Source organism: Mytilus trossulus, chromosome 10, assembly GCF_036588685.1.
Source record: "Mytilus trossulus isolate FHL-02 chromosome 10, PNRI_Mtr1.1.1.hap1, whole genome shotgun sequence".
Taxonomy (NCBI): Eukaryota; Metazoa; Mollusca; class Bivalvia; order Mytilida; family Mytilidae; genus Mytilus; species Mytilus trossulus.
In genome coordinates this window covers 69,389,371-69,413,618 of record NC_086382.1, presented here as the reverse complement: position 1 = coordinate 69,413,618, position 24,248 = coordinate 69,389,371, and the positions used below count along the sequence as shown (strand labels likewise).

Below are 24,248 nucleotides of genomic sequence, written 5' to 3'. Positions count from 1 at the left end.
TCTTACAATCGGACATACTTTTTGTGATTTATTCAAAACACAATTGAATAAAATAAAATACTTTTAGAGCGAAAAAAATCTTATTTATTTAAGGTTAACGATAACCTAGTGGTATCTTACGCAGATATAGTATCCATGGTTACTGATTGTTATACGTCGCGTGTCCAAACACAAACAGGCTCTCGACAACACACCCTTGCTTGTAATTGAAGGCAAATATATATAACATACTACAAATAAAATGAGCAACAAATAGCTTGACATACCTCTACTGTTGTCCACTGGGTAACAGCTAGTATCTTTTGGTTATATTTGTTCTTGGGTTGCTGTCTCATTTAATTACACAATTTTCATTTTATCAATATACATCATGGCACAAAAAAAATCAATTATAATTGAGAATGGAAATGGGGAATGTGTCAAAGAGACAACAATCCGAACATAGAGCAGACAACATCAGAAGGTCACCAACAGGTCTTCATTGCAGTGAGAAATTCCCGCACCCGGAGGCGTCCTTCAGCTGGCCCCTAAACAAATATATATACTAGTTCAGTGATAATGAACCCCATACTAAACTCCAAATTGTACACAAGAAACTAAAATTAAAAACAATACAAGACTAACAAAGGCCATGCAGAGGCTCCTGACTAAGGACAGGCGCAAAAATGCGACGGGGTTAATAGATATAGGAAGATGTGGTGTGAGTGCCAATGAGACAACTCTCCATCCAAGTAACAATTTAAAAAGTAAACCATTATAGGTTAAACATGTTTATGAGATCTCAATCCTCCCCCTATCCCTCTAACCAATGCAGAAAAGCAAACGCATAACAATAACGTGACGGTACCCAAATTGCACCTATTTTGACATTTTTTTCACCTACACATGACTAACAAACGCCGGATGTTTCTGAAGTATATACTGTTTTGCTTTAGTATATTTTAATCTGTTTAAATGGGATCACTACATTAGTCCGTGTCTACACAAATAAAAACATAATGAAAACCAGCGTACAAAGAAAATCATTCAATTTATGTATCAGATATAACTGGCCTTATTTCCAAATTTTAGAAATGTATTTATAGTTTTAAAAAGTTATATCATTCAATTAAAAAGATTACAAAAAACTTTAAGACGGAGACGATTAACGATTTTATGACATTTTCGTGTTTTAATCAAAATGATTTATCTTTCGTTTGATCTATATACCATAAAAGACATATCAAGTGGTTTTCATACATGAAAAGTTTTATATATATATAAAAAACAGGATATTTAAATTATTAACCCACATATATATAAATTAAATTCTTTAATTGGTTTTACTTTATGCTAAAAAATTGATTTATCTGTTTAGAATCTTAAGTGATAATTTGTTCTACTAGCTACTTAGAATACCTATGTAAATAACAAGTCTTTTTTAAACGTAACATTTTGTGTATAAATAGGAGTGTTTTACTGATATACTGCGCTGTAAAGAGACTGAGGTTTACTCAAAATGTTTCGTAGAATTGCAATGCTTGTTATCCAAGAACAAATCCGACCGACAAAGTTCGCTCGTAAATGGCGACGAAAGGCAAAGACGAAAACAAAATTGGAATCTTCCCTAAAAGAAGGTGAAACTAGGCTAAAGTGTGTGAAGCCGAAGATGCTGACGAAATCAAATTCATTTATAACGAAAGGACCAGTGAAGTTAACTACGAACACATCATCAGAAACATCGGTGCCCACTGTTTCTACATTTAATAAATCTTCCTCCAAATCAAACACACCTCGTGCACCAAAGAAAGAAAAAGTCAAGTAAGTGATATTTTTTTTCAAATTATTGTGTTAAAAAAGCTTACAAAATCTAAGCCATTTGGCTATGACGTCATGTATTTGATCCGTCAATGACGTCATAGTTGTGTTCGTCAATGGCGTATGTTCTTTAACCGTTACATGTGTCCAGTTTAATGTTTCTGATTCCGATCTAAAGACACCCATGCAAAATTTGTTGAATTAGTTTGAACTGAAAAAGTTATTTCACAGGTAATAATACACATTTAGTTCGTCTATTTATCATTATGTTAGTATTGGTGATCTAGAGCAGAGTGGTGACAAAGAGAGGAGAAAGATACCTCATTTATCAAAAATGAACTGACTACATCACGGCCACAAAAGACAAACAAAAGAACACAAAACATAGCATAGAAAACTAAAAACTAAGCAACACGAACCCCACCAAAAACTGGGGTTAATCTTAAGTGTTCTAGAAGGGTAAGCATACAATGTATCATGCTCCACATGTGACACCCGTCGTGTTGCTCATGTTGTTGCAAACCCGGTAACAATTCTAAGTCGGCAGGTCACATTCGTGCAAAAAGGGACGGAATTGTAGATTAGGAACATATCCACTATCATCTGTGAAACGGACATTCCATATTGGCCAACCAACTCATGGTGCAGCGTTTAGATTACTGATGTAAAATTAAAAGATCTTAAAAACAAGAACAACTGTTAACTAGATAAAGTGATGTCCCTGTACTCCACTCTGAAGTAACTGTTTTATAACAAAGTCAGTATAGGATTTTCTTAAAATTTCCTTTTGTCAGCGAGACACAATTGATGCCCTCGCAGATGCAAAGTGTTAAAAATTAACTATAGCATTTGACCGCTTAAATACCCCCAAATATTTGACCATATTTGACAAAGTTCAACTACCTCCCGAAAGAGAAAATATTTATAAAAATCTAAACCCTGACCATATAATTATTAAAATTATGTATACGAACAGACAGCAAAGTGAAAACTTCTTAGGATTCAATCTGTAGGTGGAGTTATGCTGAATAACTATATATACGGTTACCTATAATGTTACGGACGGACGAACGGACAAGGGTATACTAAAACAATATGCTCCCAAGTTTTTAGTTGCGGGAGCATTACAAAAATAGTTTGCAGGGACAAACTACCTGTAAGATACACCTTTTGAAAAATCAATGTATTATTTTAAAAAAAAAGTTGCGTGTGAATGGTATCATATGGCTTATTTCTTTTATTTAAGTCCCGCTTGTTTAAATTGTACGGATACATTTCGAATCATGGAACTATATTTAAACTTTGTAAAATATAACAGTATAATAATTCACAATTTTACAGAAACTCCACAAAAAAATGAACCTTGTATGCTATTCTTAATTTTGCAGGTATTCTAATGAAATATTTGATGACGTAATGGCAGAAATTAAAAAGTACGCTAAAATAAGTGAAACAAAATCACAACCGGATCCTATTCCAAATGCTTTGATGTTTGATCTGGGCGGAAGTCATGCCTCACATGAAGACGTGTACCATCAACTGAAACTTCTGTTATTCTCAAACAAAGAGTGTCGCATGAAATCTCTCCAGTACTTTCCAATGTCTTTCAGATGGATCATTTTATTAGATAGTCAGAAATCACGTGATGTGCTAGCTGGTAGCGTTATAATCGTAAATGGCATCCGAGTAACATTGAGACGTTACGATGATATTATTGCACTGGAATATAAAAAGTCTTCGAGAGCAAGTGGGTTTATTGATACTGTGAAAGGCTACTAATTGTCACACTTCTGGTGTAGTTATTACTATATGATGGGCGCGAGATACTTAATCAGACTTTAGTGCCTCAAATTACTAATTTATCCATGGTGCACAGACGCACAGAGACTTGTCAGCACATTATACAGGCACATACACAATTATTAACTATGTATTACTTTCGGATACCTCTCTACTACTAGACGTACTACTAGACGAACATTTCCTTATATGACCGCACTATGTTCTAAAGACAAGTCTATATGTTAATCTGATACATTTTATATTTTGTGTCAGACCCTTTTCAGACTATCTGGATGTTGTTTGTTCGTACCTTCATTTTTTCTGCGAAGTCCAACGTTATTGGTTGTTGTGGTGACCTTATGGTACTGTCCAGTATGTTCTAGGTGATTCTTGTTATCTTTTTCATTTTTGATTAAAAAAATATTTAGAAATGGAAGCACTTTTCGTGATTTTATGAAACTCTTGAGCATTATGTTAGAAGTACTTTATGCATATATTTAGGAATTTTTCTATCAGTTTTACTGCTTTTACTTTTTTTGACATCTGTTAATTATTAATCCAACAAACAGAAGGATATTCTTTATTCTTTAGTATTCACTGACCAAGTTCCAATGAAGTATCCCAATAAACTACGTCGTAAATACGAAGGAAAATACTCAAAGTTTAATAATAAAAAAAAAAAAAAAAAAAAAAAACCAAACAAATACGACTGAAACTTGTATCATTAATCTCCACAGTCACATTTAAAAAGAGCAACAGGAGACCGACTATGCAAACATGAACACAAACATATACTTGCAGTATGCTAGACATAGTTACATAACACAAAACAATACAATGTAACACATCAATACTTCTAATAAATACAATATTTATTCAAATTTTAATCTATAAGAATATATGGAACGTCATGGGATGTATGATGTATTGTTTTCCTTAAGCGAGGCATGACTGGGTAATAATGAAACAAAAGATAATGTTAATCGCCAGTAAGATATGGGCAGTGTATATAGCAACGTTCATATCTTGGTATATATGAGTTCACCTGCCGGACTAGATAGGACCCATTATATTCGGGGAGCGTAATTCAAAGTTTATTGACCGACTGCTTTTGAAGTTGAATATCAGATAGATATAGGAAGATGTATTATCTTTTGTACTTTTAAATGTTATCGAATTAAAGAGGCGAATGCAAATTAGACAAAGTCTGCAGTGGAAGATGTCAAAAGACTAAACATTTATATAAATTAACTGACTAAGTATTTTTCAAATACGCTTCAACTATAGAAGTGATCCATTTTAACTCGCTGTTTTTTTATCGATTGATTAAATGATTGATTGTTAGTGTTTTAACGCCACTTTTGGGCTATTTCGTGGCGAAGTTTATTTTGGAGGAAGCCGGAGTGCCCGGAGAAAACCACCGACCTTCGCTCTTTTTTGAAAATGAAAATTTAGATTTCATCACTGCAACAAGTGTGTTACTATAATTATCCACTCGAGACAGTTTGATTTTAATATTAAAAAGCTCGAGGCTTGCCTGTTTCTCTGATGTTTTTTATTCTCCCTTTTCAAAGATTTGCGTAACGTATATATATGTTCTTTATATGTGACGCCATCAGACATGGTCGCCCTTTTATTTTTCCTGGCGTTACAATAGTAAAATTCAGAAGAAACCAAGAGAATTTGACGTCATAATTCATTTTCGACCAATTATTTGCCGAGAACAGTTCGGCAATTTTTCACTATTATAGAGAAACATTTTGCACACACCGATAAAGGATAAAGAAATGTGGAAAATAGAACAACATTAAGAGAACCGTGATGATTTTACCCTTTCACTCAGTTCATCAATAAAAGTTCGTGAAAAAAATATTTTCCGAAATCGTATAGCACTTCTTAAAAAATGTCAAAATCTGTTCTGGAACATCTCCTAAACACAAGACACGCTAGATATCATAGATATACAAATATACCATTCAGAAGATTTTATTTTATCATACAATTTCGTTTTTATTGCTACATATAACTCAAATATTCAAGAAGTACAAAACGGATACACTTTCAGAACTACCATCAGAAAGAAAAGGAATCATACTTCTATATTACACCTAAACTTGTTACCTGGAAAAGCTTGATGCCATGTAGTAAACTTTTGATATATATTTATAGTGATGATGATCAGGAATGCGACAAAAAAAAATAAGATTACTGCGACTGTCATACAAGTTAGAGGTTTAGCTAACTATAAAACCATGGTTTATCTATTCGCTAGACAGAAAGTCGATAGACGATGGATGCGATTATCATGATGAGCTTGCAACTGCTATGATTAAATATTTTGGAATTGAAATAAAAAAAAAAATTACATTACAATAAACATTACATTTAACCGCTATGGCACTTTCCAGTGACAATTTAATCTGTGTAGACCACGCATCATTCTAAATGTAACGGAATTTGACGAGACTGTCATCAAAGTGAGAGGATTAGCGCTTTAAAACCAGGTTTAGTCCACCATTTTCTACATTTGAAAATGCCTGTACAAAGTCAGGAATGTGACAGTTCTTGTCCCTTCATTTTTGATGCGTTTTGTCATTTTATTTTGCCATGTGATTATGGACTTTCCGATTAGATTTTCCTCTGAGTTCAGTATTTTTGTGATTTAGTTTTTAAACCCTGCTGACTGTCATTGGCGATTGCCAAATAAATGGATCACCAGATGTAACCAAATGGAATTTAAATATTAATTTGACAGTAAACAAATAAACTTGCGGAAAAGATGGTATACCGCAAACAAAAGGTGCCAAAAATAGTACGGATTTCGACAACCAATGTGTCTTCGGTAATGTTAGGAATCGACACGGTATTTGGAAAGCCATATAATTTGAATGGTCGAAATAGAATCATATAAACCCGAAGGCATATATAAAATATATGTTATCATCCTTGTACCACCTTCACTGGTGACCCAAATGGATATATCTATCGTAGAGTTTTCACTTGTTTAGACGCCGGTGTGTTGCTCACATGTAGTCTACATTAACTACAAGATTCTGATTTGCAGTTCCTTAAAAAAAAAGATATGTCGCTGGACATACACACGGACAAAGGCAAAGTAGTATACGACTTCTTTCTGAACTGACGCATGATAAGAAACACAAAGCAGTTATCATGTCTATCACTATGGCAGCATAACAGACTTATAATGTTGCCTTTTGAAAATCACCATTACGATGACATATTTTTCGAATTGTTTTAATGGTTTAATTCGATAAATATTAAACCAGATATATTGTATAGAAATTTATTAAACGTAATACATTAGTAATAAGAAATATTCACGCGTGTGTACATTCAAGAAATCGACATCAAATGAGTGAACAATGTAATATTTTTTGTAGCATGGAAATATGTAATAACATTGATTTATTAACACAAGTTGCACTCCTGGGACGAACTTCTTATTGTACCATTTCGATTCTAATCAAGCCTGTGTATAAACTTATCTGAATAATTCAACGATGTTTTATGCAACTCATTCCTGTCCTGTAATAGCATCCTTTGTTCAAGACGGAAACCATACAATTCAACTGTTAGTGGAAAATGTTCTGCATTTTCTAGATTATGGCATGAAGACCTACTATTGAGTGAATACTTTCGTCGGAAACTGTTTATTAATAACAAAAGACAAATTCTTTAATTCGGGAATTTGGTAAGTAATGTTAATGCTAACGTTTATTTCTTTATATATATTGTAATCAAAAATAAAGTTATATCAAATAAACAGTGAAGATCGTGATAATAACTGTATACAACTAAAAAAGAACGATCATGATTTATTTCTGCTGGATCTAACAAGACTAGCTATTCAATAACTATTTCTTTGTCGTATTATCTGATGAATTAAAAGATAATGGGTATACAACTAAGAGACAACAAACCAAACACACAAATGATAAACTTAAAGTGGTACATTTACTTAGCCTTTAAACTACAAACAAGTCAACAGAAACCAAAAACGTCAACTTGCATCGAATAAGAATACTATTTCCTCTCTTTTTACCTCTGATTAAATATTTTGTAAGAACTTAAATATATATTCGCTGGTAGGTCGATGCCACCATTGTACCATTTCATGTTGTTTTCCGTCGAGTAATAACACCACTGCAATGTAATGTAATGCTTAAATCCAGAAAATAATACAACCAAATCACTTCATATTTATATAATTACATTAGATGTATGTTTCATTATAATACTTTATTTAGATTGGTTTACTGAACATCACGTGTTATTCCGTAGGCAATTACATCACTCAATAACACTTTTCATTCATGATAGCACGTGGTCCCATGATAAAGTGCACAGTGCACAGGTGAATAAAATACAAAATTTATAAAATTCGTGTTTTCATGATCATAGCTAAAAAATGTAATTATAAGTATTGAATGCTTCTTTTTGTAACTTTATAGGGTTGTAAAAGCGTTGACCGTGCTTCATACAAAATGTACTTCGGTCAACGCTTTTACACCCCAATAAATTTACAAAAAGAAGCATTCAATTCTTAAATAAAGTGTGTACATTGTAAACATAGATAGTCTGCAAGTATGTAACAGATACAAGTATTATTTTTTAATATAGATGAGGAAATGAATATGTACTGATCTATCGCAACAGGGATCCCGAAATGTCAAAGAAGGTAGAACGAAGACTACCACGCCCACCACCGGAGCTAATTCCAAATGCTATTTCTTTCGACTTGGGTGGAAGTCGTGCTTCCCACGAAGATGTATATAATCAATTAGGAGCTTATTTAAAGTCATTCGGAGACTTTCACATTAAATCTCTTCAGTTTGTGGCATTGTCATTTCGATGGGTTGTTCTATTGGACAGTAAAACAGCACGTGACAGAATAGCGGGAGGTCGGATCAATATAAATGGCAGAACAGTCCTGTTGCGTCGCTATGACGATATTATGTTGTTGGAGTATAAAAAGTATCTAAGAGCTAACGGACTAGTAGATATGTTTAAACAGACATGACAGAATGCTTTTTTTGGATTAAAGAAAGTTAAGCTGTAGTTAAAAAACGGAACAAATATAAATGATGAACAACAGACGGATAATCATATGAAACTTTGTACAAAATGTTTGTGCATTTGGAAATCGCCAAGCAGTTATTGTATATATAAATTGGACAAGTGATCCATATAATATTTATATTTCGTGAGAAACACTTACGTGCAACCAATAAAAGAATAAGTAGAAAAGGTATGTCTTATACTTATACATGTATGTAGAGAATCATCTTCTATTTATTTGGATTGTTACAGTAGTTCTGTTATGTAATGTTCTTTTTTTCCAACGTAACACTATCTTTATTGCATAATTGCTGTAACAACTTACTAAGTTTACAGCTTTAACTTAGTATCCCTCATGTTAGCTTACATAATGGTTAAGGGAAGCACTATTTAGCAAGCTATTATGTCTTCATAATATTAGTATTCATAACATAAGTCATTTCACAAAATATATTTGTAATGTTCTCATTCTTGTGTTATATCTAAAATTGCCGTAGACAATTTTAAGAAAAGCGAGAGGTTTTGTTTGCCACACAACCAGGTTTAACCTACCACTGTTTCTTAAAATGTCCTTTACCCAGTCAAGAAAATTGCCATTGTTACCTCAAAGTTAATTTTTGAGTGTGTTGCATTGTCGTTTTATTTTTTGTTGCTCTTTAGTGTGTCTGTTGTTTCGTTGTTTTCCTCTTAAAAATCCTTAAGTTTAAGTTTTTTTTACCCGGAATTGTTTTCTCTCAACCGTAAAGATAGCAACATATGAATTCTTTTGAACTATTGTCTAGCTTAGTTCACCTTGATATCTTTAAAGTGATGTTTGCTACGATTTATTTAATATTATATTAATAATTTAATACAGCAATGCATCTTTTGATTGAATCATTTTACTATTTATGGAAGAAATGTTTGAAATCTGTCTTTTGAGTTCATATCATTCTTTTCGTCAGTTTTCATCAGATATCCCGAGAATGATGTAAACTGTAACCCAGACAACACTTGATTCTTTGGTAATACACAATATACCATGTCTCCCTTCTCTAAATAAACAATGGCGCTGTTGGATGAACCCATCTCGTATTCTATATTTCCTGTTTTTCCATCAGCCCATGTTCTGACAATATCCTGCATTGATTGGGTGTTCATTTTTCGTTTGACCTACAAATCAATTTGCGTGAAATAAACGGTCTAGTAGTATTTCCTGTCATGGAGTTTCAAAGTGACAATTGACTATTCGAGCCAGAAATGGGTGCATCTTGTGTTAATAAAGTCAAGGTTGATTTGAGAGATATTGTGTGTGTGTGTATATCAGGTCTTTGAATATTTCTGTAAGTTCTTTTTGTTGTGTGTTGTTGTCTCATCCAATCAGGTTTCCTTTCTTTTTTAATAATGGACATGTTGCACTTCATAGAAAAACAAAAGATTTTTAAAATGTATTGATCCAAACTATTTTTATAAAGTATTTCTGTTGTAAACGAAATGATAAAATGATATTACAATATATTATAAGTCCCAATAAACTGTCAAAAAACCCGAATCGATTTACAAGAAACGGTACCAAATTCAATAAATGGACTCCATCACTCGTCACAATTGGAAGACTTATGGTCAAAGATTATTTGTTTGACGGTTGCTGTAAATAATAATCAGTAGGAACTTACACGTAAAGTGACCTCAGCTATGAATGACTTCCTGGTGTGTATATGCATATGGAATTGGTAGAGTCCATTATAGGGGGTTACAAATACACCAACACTTTGGCGGTAAGATTTACCATAATTGGCCAGTACTTGATCAAAAACTACTATCTGAAAAAAAAGATGTTGAAATATTATCATTATAAGGAACACACAATGATCGTCTTAAAAACTGTTTGGACTTCAATGGTTTTGATAAGGTTTAATTCTTTTAAAAACTGTTAAATGCAAGAGTTGTATACTGCTGTTCAAGTCATAGGTCCTTAATTAGTTTAAAAATATAGAGAAATGAAAATACCCTAACCTTCTACACCGTCGACGAATGAATGTAGGGTCGCTATGTCTCGAGTTGGTGACACAGTGTCATAGGCTCGAAAATACAGTAACGTATTTGTGTTGCATTCCTTTGATCGTCGGTATATAAATGATAAAAACGGATTTCCTTAAGATGTATCTATCAATATATCTATACGCAAAAGTTTAATTAAACAGCAATAGCAATGGTTCTCGGATAAACATGTATTGTCAGTATTTTGTCTCGTCTTATTTTTTACAATGATACCAGTTTGGAGATTACATGTTGCATTCGAAAGAAAATAACAGTATTACTTATATATGTATTACACCACAACTAACCCTGTCCTGACCGAATGGTCCATACTGTGTCATAGTCATCACAGCTGAGAAAGCAGTAAACACACTGGGGTGCTCATGACTAATGGTGTGTGTTGTATTAACTATCACTTTCCCTGGAGGTCCAGGTATTCCAGCTGGACCTACAGAGCCTTGTAGTCCTCGGTCTCCTTTTTGACCTTGTTGACCAGTCTTACCGTCCGGTCCTGGGATTCCTTGTAGACCTTGCGGCCCAGGAGGACAGTCACATTTTGATTGTTGTTGTGGAAATGGAAGTAAATCTGCAATAATGTTTGTATTAAATTATAAAAAAAACTAGGAGGTTTGTTAAAAAATATACACTCGCTTGTGATCAGAAGTACTGTAATAAATTTCGAAATAACACCATGCATTTTCTTAAATTATTCGAATTCATCAAATAATGTCACTTAAAAAAAGTTTGGTCGACCGCTATCGTTTCAGCTAGTAGAAGGAAAAAGAAAGAGGAAAATCCTGACCATTTGAGTGTATATCTAGCAACAATGGGCAACACACCTACCTTTATTTGTTGTAGCAAAAGCACCATGGATATATAGATTTACTGGTCCATTTGTTTCTAGCTTAGTAACCGGACAAACAGTTTCGTTTGGTGTTGTAACAGTTACTTCAGGTGGTTTCTGGAGTTTTTCTTTTGATATCAGCCCTCCAAATGAAATAATTGATTCATCTGTAGGTTTGGTGACTGTTTGTATTGAGTTGTTATCAAAGTCAACTGTCTGTGGTACAAAATCGGAGTTCTGAGACTGACATACTGCTAATATGACAATTACTGTCACAAAGAATAATATCGCAGTCATCGATACTGCTAACGTCTAAAATATGATCAAAAGTTTTGCTAATAAATCATTTATACATAGATAATCAAATAGAAATAATGTTTTGAAATTTGATGAACTATATTTAAAAAAACGAACATATTTAAGTAGGCACATTTTATAAACTATACATGTGAATATAATTGTATAAAAAATGTAATAATTAGCAATATGTACAACTTGATTAGATATGTAAACTTTAATAAACACGGAACAGAATCTTATAACATTAGAAAGAGTCTGACTTGGCTGTGCAATATAAATATAGTGATTAACCCGTAGAAACAATAAAGATAAGAAATATTTGGCAATTTATACAATTCCATCTAAAATATTATTTATAAAAACATTGAACTATGAATTAAAGGAAATAAAGAGCAAATTGTGACACTTACCACGCTGTACAGACCTTAGTGTTTTTCTTCATAGAGATACTTGGCTTATCAACACAGTGTAAACTTACTATTGATAGGGAGGCAGGTGGTCCTTTCTATCTGGTGATGATCTTATCAACACGTATGCATGTATTTTAACAGTGAAACAGAAGACGAATGGTCCACTAATCGTGGGTGTTTAGATAAAGTGAATGTTACCCAGTCATTTACCGGTTTGATTTTTTTTTAATTATCTCTACTACTCGATCCGCAATAACAAATCGTCATGTCATTATTTCCAAAATTTTGTTATCACACTGATGGTATAGCTGCACCGGTTTTATCATTGATGGAATCGGTTGTTATCGTCTTCTACAAAGTAAGCACATATGATCATATTAAAGTTGTACACTTTTATATTTCTGAATGAATGAAACAAAAACCAAGGAGTTCCTCAGTTGTTGCAAATAGTTATCAAAAGTACCAGGATTATAATTTAGTACGCCAGACGCGCGTTTCGTCTACATAAGACTCACCAGTGACGCTCATATCATATATTAATAAAGCCAAACAAGTATGAAATTGAAGAGCATTGGGGATCTAAAATTTCAAAAAGTTGTGCTAAATACGGCTAGGGTAATCTATGCCTGGGAAAAGAAAATCCTTAGTGTTTCGAAAAATTCAATGTTTTGTAAACAGGAAATTTATAAAAATGACCACGTCATTGATATTCATGTCAACACCGAAGTGTTGACTACTGAGCTGGTGATACCCTCGGGAACGAAACGTCCACCAGCAGTGGCATCAACCCAGTGGTGTAAATAGTTATCAAAATTACCAGGATTATAATTTAGTACGCCAGACTCGAGTTTCGTCTACATAAGACTCATCAGTGACGCTCATATCAAAATATTGCATTGTATTCTTTTTATGGTAAAATAAATCTTTTAGAACACACAGCATAATAATTGTTTATTATTAACATTGAACTATTTTTAATAAGTAGAGCATCATACGAGTGAAGATTATACAGGATCTGCAATAATGTATTTAACAGGAGAAGAAAGCTGCAAATTGAATCACTTAATAGTATGGTAAAGTAATTAAACCAAAGACCTTCTTCTTTAACAATATTTTTGAAATTGTAAGACTTCGGAGGACCGTTAATTTCTATCTTCATTCAGCGGCTTTAGCTTCATTGTAGTTCAACAGAAATGAAGCTCATATTTTTTTTTATTATCATAATTGAAACTTATTTGCCATGTTTTAGTTGCTTTTGATTGTGTTTATGTGTACGACTATTGGATATACTTGGTGTATCATATCATAGACACAAGGGAGCCTAATATATGCCAAGGAAAATAGAAATACAACGATTGGCAAACATTTCAGACGGAATAATTTAAATGTGGCAAATATTTATAGAGTAATAATTGTATTCCAGTTAAGGCTTCAATAGTTTTCAAAGGTACAAGGTAAATAATGTGATACCACAGACGCGCGTTCCATCTACACAAGACTTATCAGTGACGCTCAGTTCAATTAGTTTCAACGCAAAGTATAAATTTGTATAGCATTGGGAAAACTATATGTTGTACCTTGAGTACCAAATGTATGTTAATTATCCGATTAGAATAGTAGTAACGCGTTTCTTTGCGTTCTTCTAATAAAACGTTAGGTTCAATTTGGTCTTATTGTATCTGCTTACATTGTTTATTGTGAAGTTTTAGCATGATCAAACATTCCAATGTCATGAAGGGATTGATACAATCTTACATAATATTTGGTCGATTATCGTTCTATTATTGAAGTCTATCACAAATACATTCAAGATAGTAATGTTTTAACTTTGATAAACTATAATTACTTTTACAATATATAACGTCGGGCAAGGTCACTTATTTTAATATCTAGAACAGGTAGATAAATTTAAAAACTAATATAGATCACCTGACACGGAACTGAAAATTTCCAAATGATATTTTGTCTTATATCCTATATTATGTGTTCGACGCATGATTTCAGAAACACTTTTCATCATTTCAAATGTTGATATTATATTTTTGGATTATGATTCAAAAACGTTTAAAGTTATTTTACAAATATGGACGTATATATCGCTAAGTGTTGATCAGCTGTTTTAACTACCGTTTCTAAGGAATCTATGTATATATATTAAATATGTCAGCTGAACTGAGTAATTCTGAAATTGAAAAGATTGCCAGGATTATACATACATGTATCGATGAAAATAAACCCCAAAAAATCATCAGTACATTATGTATGTTGACAATAAGTCAGCGGAAATCAATAGTGACTTTCAAGATCGATAGAAGGCCTGCATTGTTTTATGCATGTTTAAAGGGTAAAGCAGATATTATAAAATATTTGTTGGACGAATGTGACCCTGATGTTGAACAAAAAGGGTTTTTTAAAATCCGAACTTATGAAAACGATATTGAAGCTCCACCTTTATGGTGTGCTACTGGTCTTGATAATGGACTTGCTATAATAAAACTTCTGACTGAACATGGTGCAGACATGAATGGACCTACCAATTCGGATTCGACGCCATTAATATCAGCGTGTATATTGCAAAATATCCCTATAGTCGAATTTCTCGTCGAACATGGTGCTAACATCAGGAAAGCTTCAGAAAAAGGATATTCATGTTTAATGGCAGCCGTAGCTAGCACGGAACTATGTGCGTATCTTATTTCAAAAGGAGCAAGTGTTAACGCATCAAGTTTGGATGGATATACGGCCTTACATTACGCTGCACACTCTCATAAATTAGAAACCGTGAAGCTGTTATGTCGGAATGGAGGATCGATGACCGCCAAAACAAACTATGAAGAAACACCCCTGACAATCGCTGCTCTTAGAGGCAGTTCGTTGGTTATAGAATACTTTCTAGATACTTATGAATTCCCACTCGAAGAAAAATGCGCTGCGTTTGATTTATTAGGTTGCTTTTTAGTAGACGATGACGTCACACGGTGTGTTTTAATGTGGGAAACATCATTAAAGCTGCGTGATGAAGTGACTCAAACTATGACCAATGTTGGAAGAAAGGTGACACCTGTATCTTACTTTCAGTATGCAGTTGAAATAACGTCAGTAGAATCTTTACGTGATCTAACTGAACCAAATGATCTTTACATGCAAGCATTACTGAAATATTCCAGGATTTATGGTGAAAGTCATCCAGTAACAATCAGAAATATCTTTAACCGCGGTGCTCTGTATGGCGATAACGGCTGTTATCAGCGATGTGTTGAACTATGGAAGTACGCTTACACGCTAAGATTAAAACAAGACGATCCTTTAAATGGTGACACTACCCAAAGCGCGATAAGTTTAGTAAATATCATTTGTAAATTAGAAACACAATGGATTAACAAGAAAACAAAAGAACAGGTAATTTATTTACAACGGTTTTAAAAATCCAGACTAATACAAATATAACTTCTGTGTGAAGTTATTTGAAAAAAAAGAACCTTAAATGCAGTGATATGTCACCACTAAAATGTTTAGATGTTTTCCTTAATATTTATTTTGCTCCCGGCTATCAACAATGAAAAAAACCCATGTCATATGTTTAGCTATAAAACAAATGAAACAGTATGTGACTGTTAAATAGTCACCAATCGATTAAGCGAACACAAAGATAGATAGGAAACAAAAACCATTCAACTATAAGAGGAAAACAACGGAACAACAGAAACACTGAACTGTAACAAAACAAATGTCATCATACATAGAAACGGTCTATTTGATAACAATTGCCATATTTCTGACTTGATGCAGGTCATTTTAGGAAACACAGGTGGGTTAAACCTGGTTTATTGGTATCCAAATTAAATAATAAAATCGACAAGGAGGGTCGGTTGAAATAAAAAATTAACGTCACAAGACAGATTTCAGCTGCATAATTTGGATGGAATTGGCCCGCAATGGAGTATGAATTTCATACTTCATTCACTTTTCCAGTGAATTTACTATCATGGTTTCCTCGATTGAAGGTTACTTTTTACAAGAAAGTTTTCAACCAAAATTTCCAAGTAATATTGTCACCCCATCGAGAATTTAACGGACCCGTCATCGATTGTGTGACCATAAAGGAATATCTGTTTCACAGATGAAGCCAGAAACGTTCCAATTGTAAACAACAATCATATTCTCTTTTCCTTGAAAATGCTCTACCGAATGAGACTGATAACCAAAAAGTAAAATCACTCAACTACTGAACTCGGAAGAAAATTCAAAACGGAAAGTCTCAAATGAAATGGAAAAATCAAAAAGCCCAATAATATCAAACCTTGGCACTTAAATAATAGTCAAGATCTACTTGAGAATCTACAATGGTTTGATTGGGCTTGTATTCGTCAGTCTCTAGTTTTATATGTTTTGTTTTGTGAATTGTTATTTGTCTTTTTAAATTTAAAAAAAACTAAGAATTTTCTTATCCCAGGAATAGATTACCTTAGCCGTATTTGGCACAACCTTTTGGAATTTTGGATCCTCAATACTCTTCAACTTTTAATTTGTTTGGCTTTATAATTTTTTTTTATATGAGCGTCATTGATGAGTCTTATGTAGACGAAACGCGAGTCTGGTGTAATAAATTATAATTCTGGTTCCTTCGATAACTATTTACATCACTGGGTCGATGCCACTGCTGGTGGTCGTTTCGTCTCCAAGGGTATCACCAGCCCAGTAGTCAGCACTTCGGGGTTGACATACATATCCAATATGTGGTCATTTTTCATAAATTTCAAGTTTACTAAACTGTGATTTTTTGAACAACTAAGGATTTGCTTATCCCAGGAATTGATTACCTTAGGTGTATTAGCACATGTTTTTGGAATTTTGGATCCTCAATGCTCTTCAACTTTTAACTTGTTTGGCTTTATAACTTTTTTTAATATGAGCGTCACTGATGAGTCTTATGTAGAACAAACGCGCGTCTGGCCTACTAAATAATAATCCTGGTACCTTTGATAACTATTAGACGTTTTTAATTTGTTGCTAACTTTTGTGTTTTTTACACAAATGAGTTTGGAATGCCCTTTGGTATATTCTGGCTTTCGTTAAGGGTTGTGAAATTTCAGATGCGACAGAACCAAATGAGAAAACAAACGAAAAAATTATTAAGACCTTAGATAATAAGTAGAAAAACACAATGATAGAAAATAACCAAGCAAAACGTGCGAGTCGGTTCAATTAAATATGTTTGTGAGTGCTCACACTGGTTCCTAATCAAGAAAATAATCCAACGCAATAACAACAAAACAAACAAGAAAATTCATTTAAAAAGGGTAATACTATTTATTTTTAGATTTTTTTCAATTTTGAAATTGATTTGCCTGTTTATAATTTCAGGTGCAAATGACTGATGTTTTGGATGCTTTCAAGTTGATTGTTCGTCAAATTGAAGGCGTTAATATTGCTCTCACCAAACGCCCATTTAGCATTACTGAACAAGGAAATTTGCAGTGCCTAATGCAGTTAACACTACATTTAATACGACTTTTCCAGTTTATTGGTGGTAGCGTGGTTGAGCGTGTAGACTTTATAGAACAAGTTGCGTACTTGATTCAACTGGATCCCAGGGGAAAAAGTAATCAGACATTATTACACCTAGCAGTCGATCCCGATATTTCTAAAGTAGGAGATGTTTCTCTGATGAAATTTCCCTCAGTTTATGTGGTTGATATACTGTTGGTCTGTGGAGCAAATACTTTTATCCGTAGCGACGATGGATATGATCCACTGATAAAAAGCATTAAATTTTCTGACCTGCCTTCTGAAAAGGTTTAAAAGAAAATGGAAAAAATCTGTTGAAGAAAATTATAGTCCATCGTTTAAAAAACAGCTAAATGATTTCAATTTTATTTAATTTATTTTTTGGTTTGTTTTGTTAATTTTTTTTTTTTTAATTTTATTTGACACAATATTAATTTTGTAAATAAATTATTTTTCATTTAAACCGCTACTCATTCTGATATGTTGATGCCCTTTATTATTATGAATATTGTGTACTCAATTATCATATAGTGTGCGTCTTGCTACGTCTTTTCTATCCTAAAAGTATCGAAGTACGAATGAACTCATACAACTAGTCACTATACGAGAGATAAAAAGATATGGTCGTCAATTCTCATGTAAAAGTTTTCAGCATTGGTAGCACGAGTGAATAATCCATTGTTAAAACATGATGCGTTTATTGAACCCCCAGAACAGTTGATTCATACATATACAGTGTTCTAAAAACTGTATAGTTTACAAAAGGTTTAAACACTTATAATATATTCTTGTATTATCAAACGTATCAAATGAGATTATCCTTAATTCTACATTGCAAATAGAAACATAAAGATAAATGAACTGCTTCTAACCTATAGGTAATCCTTGTTGTATTCAAAATGTAATCACAGAAAAAACTGACAAACTCGACATTGCACTGGTATTATTTCATAATTAACCGAAATTTAATGTTCTGCCTGTACCAAGTCAGGATTAAGACAGTTGTTATCTATTCGTTCGATGCGTTTGAGTGTTTGAATTTGCCATTTGCTCATATAGTTTTTGGTTGGAATTTTCATCGGAGGTCGGTATTTTATTTAAGAAACAAAATTTAATAACCAGGGAAAACACAGTGCCAAACGCTAAAGAAAAATGTAGCAGTCGTCGACTCAAATGATAAAAAATCACGTTTTGATTAAATTAATTAAATGAAAGATAATAGAAAAATCGCCAACTGAAATAGAATTTTCTTTAAACACGACTAGATATTGTGATTGTCAGTTCATTCTAAAGATAGCTTTGTAGATACTCTACTGTAAAATGCCTACGTGTATAAAAACCGCAAATTATTTGCTAACTACTAAGTTGAAAATGACGTCACAAATCAGTCTATAATACCGCCTTTAATGTTGACGCCTGTTCCTAATGGAAGCACAAAAGATCCTTACAATGACAGAGAGCTTACCACAGCAAGGATTGACTTATATATGGTTCCTGTTAAGAAAACATGCTGTGTTTGTGTCTTGAATTAAGTTTATATTTAGCATGTTCCTTTCCAGGAGTGATATACTGAGTTTGTTTCTACTTTCGGCATACATCAAGTGCTTTAACTGATTATATATATATATTCATACGATTAAAGACTTCTTTGACTATATAAACAGTCTATCAACAGTCTTCATTTAAATAATAAAAAAAAAGAGTCATAAATGTAGTATTATAGTTTATATAATTTAAAATTACCGTTAGATTCGGACTAATGAAATACCATTGGTAGATCTGTAGATAATTATGTGTAGATACAATAAAATACAACCAAAGCTGATATAACAAGTAGTAGAAATCACATGCCATAATACTTGTTATTCTGTATAGAAACTTTAGCACAATGATTTCCTGAAATGCTTGTCCTGAACATGATCAATATTTCTTTTTCTGCTCTTTAGACAAAATGGGGTGAAAAAACGGAAAGTGTTTAAGTATGAAAAAGACTTAACTTGAATTATGTTTATTTATTATTATGTTTTCGCTGCTTCCCACCATTGTTTTGTTTTATAAATGATTTCGGCCATGATTTTTTTTATATCTTATGTTTTCTTATTTTTGGTGCACATAACATAACAAGATGTTACTGAGTACGATGTATTTGTACAAATAATACTCCCGTCACTTATTACCAATGACGAGACAAACTGACAAACGATACAAGGAATCACCAAGATCAGACTACTGTTTTATCGTTAAATGAAACAAGAATATTAAACTGTAGAATATTAGTTTTTGCGTTATATAAATTTCAAATTGTTCGTTTGGAGTTACAGTTATTTAGTTGTTGTTATAAGAAGTGTTTTGCAAAAATTCCACCCTGGCAGTGTATTAAACGTCGGTTACGTCAGATTCCTTCAGATTTCCAACAACGATAACACAGTTATAACTAACTCTTATAACAAAAGAAAATAACTGATTTTTCTCTGCAATAACAGAATAATATTTGATTTTATTTGAAATATGACAACTTTATGTCTAGATTTATATAATAAACGAGGAAAATTGATATCCACATTCAAAGAGTTAATAGAAACAAGAAAAACAACATCTGTCTACTAATAATATGAGGCAAATCTTTGAATAACTGCATGACAGTTAGTCTTTCTAAATAAACTTAAGGTACGAATTACCTTAGGGGCTCCGGGCTCCTGTATTTAGATAACTTTATAATTATGCACCAGCCTCGAGATAGATTTTACTCATGAAAGCTTATTTTCAACTGGATATATTGTGCTGCTTCCGAATGATAAATAAAGAACACTGAACATTGTGGTTTAGATGGGTTTAGATGTTAACTTGCATTATATCTCGTGTTTGAGCTGTTTTTCCTTTGTATATTCTTTGTATAATGTATATACATATAATTTTTATGCTCTTCAACTTTGTACATTATTTTGCCTTTTGAACTATTTTGGATGCGAGCGTAACTGATAAGTCTTTTGTAGACGAAACGCAAGTCTGGCGTAAACACAAAATTTGATCCTGGTATCTATGATGAGTTTATTTTTCCCATAATGAATCCTTTATTAAAAATAAAAATTAATCTTTATCTGTGACTGTCTGATGCATTTTTATAATACAAGTTCGAGAGATATTGAATCATGATTAAAGTATATATTGTGCACTGACCACCATCTGCATGTTTAGTATTCTATCAGAATAATAGTAACAAGTTTTGGAGCAAACATTTTGAAAACATGCCGACCAAATCGATTTTTTATCATCTATTTTCATCAAAATTTAATATTTTATATATAAACAAACATTGCCACCAAGGGGTGACAAAGTCTTTTCTGAAATTTGGCTATGATCGCTCGGTTGATGAAATATATACTGATTTAGATTAAAAAAATTATTTAAGTATAAATGTTGTAACGTTTCTCAGTGTGTTTCATTTTTATGTTGTGTTTCTTTTGTGTCGTTGTTCTCCTCTTATCACTCAGTTTTAGTTTGTAACCCTGATTTTTTTTTTTGTTGAGTTTCGAATAGCTGCATACTACTTTTTCCTTTATTTCAAACTTTAATAACCTAATTTTATCTTAGTTTATTTGACATATTTAACGTCGAGCAAGGTCAATTATTTAAATATCTAGAACAGGTAGATAGATTTAAGTATATATATGTATATTTATGGATCAACTCACACGGAACTGAAAATTTCCAAATGATATACACGTAGTCTAAAATATCAAATTACTTTTTCGATGCATTGTTTCTAAAAATCACTTTTCTTCATCGTCAATGGTAAAGTTAAAATTAGATTTTTGATTATCGATACGGTTTAAAGGTACTTTACAGACAGGGATGTAAATACCGTTATACAGTTTTGATCAGCTGTTTTACTACCGTTCCTAAGGTATATATATAACAAATATGTCAGCTGAACTGAGTAATTCTGAAATTAAAAAGATTGCCAGGATTATACACACATATATTGATGAAGATAAACTTAACAAAATCATCAGTACATTATGTATGTTGACAATAAGCCAGCGGAAATCAATCGTGACTTTCAAGATCGATGAAAGGCCTGCATTAGTTCAGGCATGTATACATAAAGGGTAATGCAGATATTGTAAAATATCTGTTGGACGAATGTGACCCCGACGTTGAACAAAACGGATTCTTTAAAGCACCCACCTGGGAAAGTGGAATTGAAGCTCCGTCTTTATGGTGTGCGACAGGTCTTGAAAATGGGCTTGATATAATAAAACTTCTGACTGAACATGGAGCAGACGTGAATGGACTGACCAGTGTAAAGTCGACACCATTAATATCGGCATGTGGGTCGCTAAATATGCCTATGGTAGAATATCTCGTAGAACATGGTGCAAACCTCAGAAATATTACAGAAAAAGGATATTCGTGTTTAATGGCAGCTGTAGATAACACAGAACTATGTGCATATCTTATTTCTAAAGGAGCAAGTGTTAACGCTTCAAGTGTGGATGGATATACGGCCTTACATCATGCTGCACACTCTCATAAATTAGAAACCGTGAAGTTATTATGTCGAAATGGAGGGTCAATGACCGCCAAAACAAACTATGAAGAAACGCCCCTTAAAATCGCTGCTCTCAGAGGTAGTTCAACTGTTATAAAATACTTTCTAGACACTTATGAATTTCCAGTCGAAGAAAAATGCGATGCTTTTGATTTGATTGGTTGTTCTTTGGTGGATGATGATATTACACGTTGTGTTTTAATGTGGGAAACAGCATTAAAGCTGCGTTTTGAATTGATAAATACTATTACCAACACTGACAGGGAGGTAAAACCGGTATCTTTCTTGAATCGTGCAGTTGAAGTTATGTCAGTAGAAACTTTACGTCAACTGACTGATCCAAATGACTTTTACATGCAAGCACTGCTAAAATATTCCCGGATTTATGGCGAAAATCATCCAGTTACAATCGGGAAGATCATTTTTCGTGGTGCTCTTTATGGCGATAATGGTTGTTACCAGCGATGCGTCGAACTATGGAAATACGCTTACACCCTAAGGTTAAAACTAGACGATCCTCTAAATGCTGACACTATTCAAAGTGCGATAAGTTTAGTTGATATGATTTGTGAATTGGAAACAAAATGGGTTAACAAGAAAACAACAGAACAGGTAATTGTTATAAATAATTTTTTTTACAAAATATCAATCAATACAATAAGTTTTTCAGATAAAAACCATTTTAAATAAAAATGAGCTTTAATGTTCACGCTAAATGTTAAGATTTTTTCGGTAATATGTCTTTTGCCCGGTTATCTAAAAGTTGTACAGACACCATCACAGATTATTTGGCTGTTGTGAGATATCTGTTTTCACTGTTGACGACGGTGTGTTCCAATTAAGTAAACGACTTAAATCCCGTCTTATTTGAAGTTTTGCTTGGACTGTTTTTTATTCGATTGCTGTTTCTTTAGGGAGCCGTTGTCAGTTTCTAGTAAATAGTTTGATTATCCCTTTAGTATTTGTCATCTGTCTTTTTAAGACTGGGAAATGCATACTCGAAGCAACCAAAAACGAAGACTAATTATATATAACGAAAAACTTTAAACCTAAAATAGTAAATGACAAATAATAGTGACATAAAATGACCAACATCACACACTGGACTACAGGTATATAAACAATGCGACTATGTTAACATGTTTGTGTGTCCTGAACCAATTCCCTATCCTGATAAAGTGATGTAACTATACAACAATAAATCAAACGGTAAAAATCAGGTTCAAAGGTACTAGGCTTTAATTTTTATTATCTCTATTAATAAGCTCTTTTGTCATTTCAGATTCAGACGACGGACGTATTTGATGTCTTCAAAATGATTGTTCGTCAGATTGAAGGCGGCAAAAATGTTCTCACCAAACGCCCATTAACCATTATTGAACAAGGAAATTTGCAGTGCCTAATGCAGTTAACACTACATTTAATTCGACTTTTCCAGTTTATTGGTGGTAGCGTGGTTGAGCGTGTTAACTTTATAGAACAAGTTGCGTACTTGATTCAACTTGATCCCAGGGGAATAAATAATCAGACATTATTACACTTAGCAGTAGATCCCAATATATCTAAAGTAGGGAATGTTTCTCTGATGACATTTCCCTCAGTTTATGTGGTGGATATACTGTTGGTCTGTGGAGCTAATACTAACACCCGGAACGATGATGGTTACGATCCACTAAGAAATAGCATTAAATTTTCAGACCTGTCTTCTGGAAAGGTTGAAAACTAGAGAAAAAAAGCGGACTTAAAAAAAAGAATAATAAACGTTTAATGTTTAAAAACATTTTGATAAATAAGAGATTTGTATTTTGTTTTTCATTTTGTTGTTTTATTAGATGAAATCCTGTAATTGAATACCACTTTGGTTTATTTTATTTTCTGTCTTTTAAAGTTATTTCATTGCTTACAATATGGTATAGATTCGGCTCATGGTTGCAGGCCGTTATATAAGTTATATGGT

The 24,248-nt window shown here is 32.9% G+C and overlaps 4 protein-coding genes across 4 annotated transcripts; 3 read left to right on the top strand and 1 right to left on the bottom strand.

Moving 5' to 3' along the window:
• The first annotated feature begins 1,408 nt into the window (after positions 1-1,408).
• LOC134686557 (uncharacterized) lies at positions 1,409-3,883 on the top strand. Its single transcript, XM_063546229.1, has 2 exons — positions 1,409-1,800; positions 3,186-3,883. The coding sequence occupies exons 1-2, from the start codon at positions 1,499-1,501 to the stop codon at positions 3,574-3,576; spliced, it is 693 nt and encodes a 230-aa protein (XP_063402299.1). The 5' UTR covers positions 1,409-1,498; the 3' UTR covers positions 3,577-3,883.
• Positions 3,884-9,440: 5,557 nt separating this feature from the next.
• On the bottom strand, positions 9,441-12,341 carry LOC134686556 (collagen alpha-1(X) chain-like). The gene is made up of 5 exons (XM_063546227.1): positions 12,232-12,341; positions 11,521-11,833; positions 10,986-11,263; positions 10,314-10,460; positions 9,441-9,810 (listed from the first exon to the last, which is right to left on the bottom strand). The coding sequence occupies exons 2-5, from the start codon at positions 11,816-11,818 to the stop codon at positions 9,547-9,549; spliced, it is 987 nt and encodes a 328-aa protein (XP_063402297.1). The 5' UTR covers positions 11,819-11,833; positions 12,232-12,341; the 3' UTR covers positions 9,441-9,546.
• Positions 12,342-14,340: 1,999 nt separating this feature from the next.
• On the top strand, positions 14,341-18,080 carry LOC134686555 (protein fem-1 homolog C-like). Its single transcript, XM_063546226.1, has 2 exons — positions 14,341-15,630; positions 17,596-18,080. The coding sequence occupies exons 1-2, from the start codon at positions 14,392-14,394 to the stop codon at positions 18,031-18,033; spliced, it is 1,677 nt and encodes a 558-aa protein (XP_063402296.1). The 5' UTR covers positions 14,341-14,391; the 3' UTR covers positions 18,034-18,080.
• Positions 18,081-20,888: 2,808 nt separating this feature from the next.
• Positions 20,889-24,020, top strand: LOC134688116 (protein fem-1 homolog C-like). The gene is made up of 3 exons (XM_063548588.1): positions 20,889-20,897; positions 21,848-22,903; positions 23,574-24,020. The coding sequence occupies exons 1-3, from the start codon at positions 20,889-20,891 to the stop codon at positions 24,015-24,017; spliced, it is 1,509 nt and encodes a 502-aa protein (XP_063404658.1). The 3' UTR covers positions 24,018-24,020.
• Positions 24,021-24,248: the final 228 nt, after the last annotated feature.

Coding starts and splice junctions, on each gene's coding strand:
- LOC134686557 (XM_063546229.1), top strand. CDS start 1,499: ATGTTTCGTAGAATTGCAATGCTTGTTATCCAAGAACAAATCCGACCG. Junction 1,801..3,185: donor CCAAAGAAAGAAAAAGTCAA/GTAAGTGATATT, acceptor TTAATTTTGCAG/GTATTCTAATGAAATATTTG.
- LOC134686556 (XM_063546227.1), bottom strand. CDS start 11,818: ATGACTGCGATATTATTCTTTGTGACAGTAATTGTCATATTAGCAGTA. Junction 10,461..10,985: donor GACCATTCGGTCAGGACAGG/GTTAGTTGTGGT, acceptor CTTTTTTTTCAG/ATAGTAGTTTTTGATCAAGT. Junction 9,811..10,313: donor TAGCTGAGGTCACTTTACGT/GTAAGTTCCTAC, acceptor ATTGATTTGTAG/GTCAAACGAAAAATGAACAC.
- LOC134686555 (XM_063546226.1), top strand. CDS start 14,392: ATGTCAGCTGAACTGAGTAATTCTGAAATTGAAAAGATTGCCAGGATT. Junction 15,631..17,595: donor ACAAGAAAACAAAAGAACAG/GTAATTTATTTA, acceptor TTATAATTTCAG/GTGCAAATGACTGATGTTTT.
- LOC134688116 (XM_063548588.1), top strand. Junction 22,904..23,573: donor ACAAGAAAACAACAGAACAG/GTAATTGTTATA, acceptor TTGTCATTTCAG/ATTCAGACGACGGACGTATT.